Below are 5616 nucleotides of genomic sequence, written 5' to 3' on the forward strand. Positions count from 1 at the left end.
GGGAGAGGGGGTGTAAAAAAGACTGCTGGTATGAAGGCAAACAAGACGAGGAGAAAGTTTCCCCTCAGACTGGTCTTAGTGTAGACCCACTCTGCCCTACCCATCATTTTAGTACCCTGTTTCTCCCTACCCTGGTCTAGGAGCACCTTTATACATAGTGGTTCTCATCCCTTTTTTGGCTTGTAAGAGCTGTTGGGAATTTTAAGTAAGGGTCTTCTAGATATGATCATTTCCAGTGGACTGAGAAAGCAACACGGTGCTCTAGGAAGTGTTCATATCAATCAGCCTCTCTTGGAAATGCATTTTTGACTTAATGACATGAATATGTTAAAAACTGTAAGGGGAGTTTGTTTTTTTGTACATCGCTTCTTGATTATAACCGCATAAAATTCCCTTGCGATAATGGCTATGTAAACTGAGAATAACCCAACAAGATGGCGGTAAACACAACAGCTCTACTCCACAAAAACAAAATATGTGTAAATTCCAAACCTCTTCCTGTTTTTCTGTAAGTCAACATTTTTGCGAATGCTTTCACGTCTGATTGCCCACAACCCTGCTGAATAGTTGTTGTTTCTTTGCTCTACCTTGACAGTCGTCCCATTTCTACTTCAAATCCACTGACTTCGCCTCAACATAACCTTTCAAATATACACCCATAGGCCTGCTCCAGGTTGTTGGACATCACAGCACAACCGCTATGTTCTTCTCCTCTCAGCTCCAGCAACCCTCTGCTCTGATCAGAGACACTGGTGCAATGTCTGGGTGCTCGTACAGTTGAGACAGCTCACGTGGCAGCACCAGTGGAAGGTGCAGTGACACCTCTCCGTCACCTTCTCTGTCCGGGTCTTGTAGCCGCGGCCGCAGCAGAGCAGCTCGCAGCCGTCCAGCCCCGGGGACGAGCTGTTGCATGTCCGGCCCGTGGTGCCATGCGTGCCCATCTTGCCGTTGTGCGAGCAGAAATTGGGCGACTTCTCAAAGTAGACCAGGTCCCGTGCTGAGGGCGGCTTGTGCGCCGGGTTCTCTGGCTCCAGGTGGCGCGGCTCGGCCCGGTGTGAGGCCCGGTTGCTTCCCTTGTTGGCGTAGACCACGCGGGAGGCACCGTCGAAGCGGTCCTTCAGGAAGTCGCCGACCGTCCGGAAGCTGGGCAGCCGCATCCAGCAGGTGCGGATGGTGCAGGAGCCGGACATCCCGTGGCACTTGCACTCCTGCCCCATCTCTAATGACACCGTCTGCAGTGGAGGGGGGCAAAGAGGATTAGCTCACATGTCTCCCGGGTGAGGGGACTAGAACCGATGGAGAACTTGCAAATAAATGAGATTAAGAGAGAAGTGTTTCAGGCAAACAAAGAACTGGAGGGATAGGGATTGTCAGTTGAAAGACTTGTGAGGGAAACAAAAAGAGAGAGAGAGAGAGAGAGAGAGAGAGGGGGAAAGGGAGAGAGATCTGCGGTGTGTGTTGCTGTGCATTTGTTTCTCTCACCAGTCTCCCGGCCTCGTTGTTGTGCAGATTAGTGAGGTAGCGCAGGTCCCGGCCCCTCTCGCTGGAGTCCACGAACTCTCGGCCAAACACCCTGCCAAAGTCCACGTTGTCGCTGCAGCCTCCCCAGTGCCAGTCAGGGCCTCCAGGGCCACGGCGCCGGTAGTCGCAGGTGCAGGACTCAATGGCCCCCTCGGAACAGGAGCGAGCCACCGCATGAGTGACGCCTGCGCTCGTGATGGCAAACACAAACGCCGTCTCTCGGCAACCTGCCACAACAACAGCAGAAATGTTTCCTCTGTGTGCCCCAACTGAGAGCGTTTTAAATGGATATAAAGCGAGGCGAAAATAACCCTGCACACAATTACCCTCTTATTTATTGGGGGGAAAAATGAAATCAATGCTTTGCTCTATCCCCCCAAACTCCCCCCCCCCCTCCCCTCCTTAAATCACACAACAGATCCAAAACAGCTCAGCATGCAGCTCAGGCAAAGGCTCATGATGTCATCAGAAGCACTGTGAGAGAGGAGAGACAGACTCACCTCGATTGACTATTTTGCCGAAGACGGTGGGACTGTGGGTGGTGGGGCAGTTCCAGCGGCGGTTGCGAAACTGCCACTTGCATTCCTTTATGGCCGTGTGCAGGCCAGCTACGATGGCATGGAGGATGCCAGGGTTCTGCCGAATCAGCCTGCGCTGGCGACGGCTGAGCAGGGCCAGGCTGGGGTCCAGGACCAACTGCACATTCTTGGAATTGGTGAGGACGTTGGCTGAGGAGGCAACATTCACAATACCCCTGCAAGGGAGAAGAAAAAAGGGGAGAGAGATGAAGGATGTTAGCGATAAGCAGCGTGTGCCTCACACCTTGTATGGAGCTGACCTTTACCATCGCCTAAGCTGCTGGAGCAGCCTTGTGCCAATAGCCATTAAGTTTGAGTCATTTGGAAATGAATTCATATAGCATCAATTCCACTCATTAAAATATTCATAGTTGATTTCCCTGAATAAAAACAACATTACGAAATGTGGCACATATCTCCATGCAGACACTGAAAATGTGCTGTAAACAAAGTAATTGCCTGGTGGGAATTTGCTTATTAGTAGAGGACAAAAACAATCAGCATGGCAAAATCATGAATCATGACTGCCCACAAAAATCATAAAATGAAAGAAACTGCTTGTTAACCTTGACCTCAGGTCTGTTACTGTGTTGTAATAGCATAATTATACGTCATATAGGCTTATAGTACGTACGTGCCAGACCTATTGCAATCATCCAAGAACCGTCTGACAAAATGTATAATTCGTTGGTGTGCCTGTTTATTCTGTTTAACACAGACGAATTGACAGTCATTGAGATTAATTAATGCAACTTCGCTTGATGTCTTTACATTGAACTCATACACATGTTTGCTTTGAAATCGTTTAACAGGTTCAAAGTATGTTGCTCTTATTCTACCAACATTACCGAGTGCATCAGAAGGTCGGTGCATGTCACGCTGCTTCTGTGGTAGCGGTGGCGTTAACTGAGCAATAATGGGCCTGTAGGTCATAATTATCGCAGTTTTGAATACTTTTTGCGACCAAACTCCCCCTTGCTTTCTGTGTAAGTTATTTATTGTCCCCTTTAGCTATATCAGCTAAGTTTAAGAGACTGGCGCAAACGCAAGGTCTATTCATCCTTATGAAAGACAATAACTGTCACAGGATCTTGGGCCACTCGACTCGATGACTCTCGCATGGCGTTAGACAAGGCAACGAGGCTGAGCGGGTGTTATGATACATGTGGGCTCCCGGACAGTTTGTGGAACCTCTGTTTATTTTCTATCCAGGTCTGCATTTACAAAATCATAAACGCATTATTCCACACATTCTGGTTTATTAGATTATCATTAATAGCCTATAGGCTATAGACATTGGCAAGTGCATGCTTAGACTATAGTTTAACACTGGAGTGTTCAGCACATTACGAGAATATGACTCTCAAAATCGACCTGGAATGGAAATGCTTTACGCCATGAAATAAATCCACATTTAATTTATCCCACATTGGCTGAACATTTTTGTCTCGTGTTCAAGCCACATTGTCAAAATGACAGGGCGAGGGAGACAGAGAGTGGGGAGAGAGCGCAGTTGCTGTAAATAAACATGGTCTTACCCTTTTTCTAAATCGGGACTAAATAATAGGTTAAATATTAAACATATTCACACATGATTTGAATAACACTTCCCCATGATTAATTAAGACATTAATAGGCTATTGGTCATGGGGCGCTTTCGATCAAGTTGCTGTTTGAGTGTTTTGCTGCTGAATTTCTGATCACCTGTTAAAATTATGCCGATATAGTCCAAATTGTGATAGACAGATCCTATTTAAATTAAATATTAAGTGAGGTTGAATTGTCTTCGAATACGCAACCTTTAAGTTTGTCTGTTTTTGACAGTTACCCGCAAAGTTCTGAGCGGTAGTCCTGAAAATGCGGAAAACAATCGTAAAATGTCTCGTTCCATCCCTCGTTCCATCCCTACAATGTGTATCTAAACATCTGGGAAACGGTAGAATTAGCTTCACAGTCGCTTATGGACTAACTAAGTTCTCTCTAAACACCGAAAGCCAACCACACGCACACACCAACAGCCTATAGCATAGGCTATAGCGAGAGTAGAACATATGAATGGTACGTATGGAATGAATACATCACACATTAACTCACCACCATCGGCCACTATTGTTAACCGCTCCCGTGCCAGAGAGCGAGGAGACCAGAAGGATGCAGGCGGCTTTCACCCCGAGGAGCAGTGCGAGTGTCCGCATGATATCTCAGAGAAGAGAGTCAAATACAAAACATAAATTATCTTCCTCAAGACAAGTTCTGAAAACATTTTCATTTCAACTGGCAATTTAAACTGTCGTGGTGATTTGATGAGCTAATTATGTGGCGGCCTATATGCAAAACAACGGTAATAGCTTTAATTACCATAAACACGTAAAATGTAAGTAAATGTGTTCCTGTTGACTGTGACACGTATCCGAAACATGTTGGAATAGACTATTAGGCCTGCGTTAATAATTTGTTTCAATTCACCGATTGACGGAATTTATGTTCTGAGCAGCCACTGGTCTCATAAAACGGAAATGTGTTATAATATTTTTAAACACCCGCTTGTCATTTTATATCAGGAAATGGTTAAGGTAACAACTTACCACTCCACATTCCAACAAAATTGACCAAACGAAGGAATTTGACCGCATATGCAGAAAAAGTGGTTAAAATGATTCAAAGCGTGTCAGTCAGAGAATCTTCGGCTGTAACCAAAGGGTCCCAGGAGGGATGCTGCTGCTGTTGCTGCTGCTGCCGCTCCTCCTGTCTGCCTCACTCTCTCTATCTCACTGATGCTCTGCACAAGGCATTGATCGCGTGGGATCGTCCTGTAGACTTGATCCCCTCGGTGACTGATAGGCGACACATTCTTCACTTATTGAGCGCAACAAGTGGAATAAAAAAGGGATTTGCTGCTCTCATCTCCCTCTGTTTTTTCCCTGCCGCTTTTGAATAGGATTGAAAGGAGGGATAGGTTAATTCTCCTCATAGGGCACAATGAATAAAGAAAACAAAAAATGGACAGAGGGATAGAGAAGAAAGAGGAGGGAAAGAACAGGATCCACCATGCAAGTTGAACATATTACTCAGGAAGTCGTTCGTCAATCAGTTGTACAAAAAAAATCCACTGGTCTTCTGTGGATAAATGAATTTGCTCTTTTGAGAAACCGTGATTCCGTCTTAGCTCTTCCACATTGGCTACAATGTATCAAGTGAATTTATCCCTCCAGGAAAAAAAATGTGTGCATGGTTGTGGGTGTGCACACAGGATATCGTTCCAATGCCTTGCGCACAGTTGGTGTCTCGGCACAGTACAGTAACAGCGGAATATGAAACATCTAATCTGCCCTTTTTACCCGGAGTGGTTGCATTACTCCCTTAACCGCGTCTCCTCCCTCTTTCTCTAGCTAAAACCAATGTCTTTACGGATGCAAACGAATGACCAAATTTCTCTCCTGTCTTGTCCCAGTTTACACTGCAAAAACCAGATTTTTGTATCATCCTTTTGTTTTTGAGGTTGAATTTGTCCTGTGTT

General features: G+C 45.8%; 1 protein-coding gene across 1 annotated transcript; it reads right to left on the reverse strand.

Moving 5' to 3' along the window:
* Nucleotides 1-740: 740 nt before the first annotated feature.
* wnt1 (wingless-type MMTV integration site family, member 1) lies at nucleotides 741-4294 on the reverse strand (the record flags this gene model as incomplete). Its single annotated transcript, XM_080857868.1, has 4 exons — nucleotides 741-1232; nucleotides 1483-1748; nucleotides 2022-2275; nucleotides 4194-4294. The coding sequence occupies 4 exons, from the start codon at nucleotides 4292-4294 to the stop codon at nucleotides 741-743; spliced, it is 1113 nt and encodes a 370-aa protein (XP_080713994.1).
* Between the last annotated feature and the right edge of the window lie 1322 nt (nucleotides 4295-5616).

This window comes from Sprattus sprattus (genome assembly GCF_963457725.1).
Source record: "Sprattus sprattus genome assembly, chromosome: 2".
Taxonomy (NCBI): Eukaryota; Metazoa; Chordata; class Actinopteri; order Clupeiformes; family Clupeidae; genus Sprattus; species Sprattus sprattus.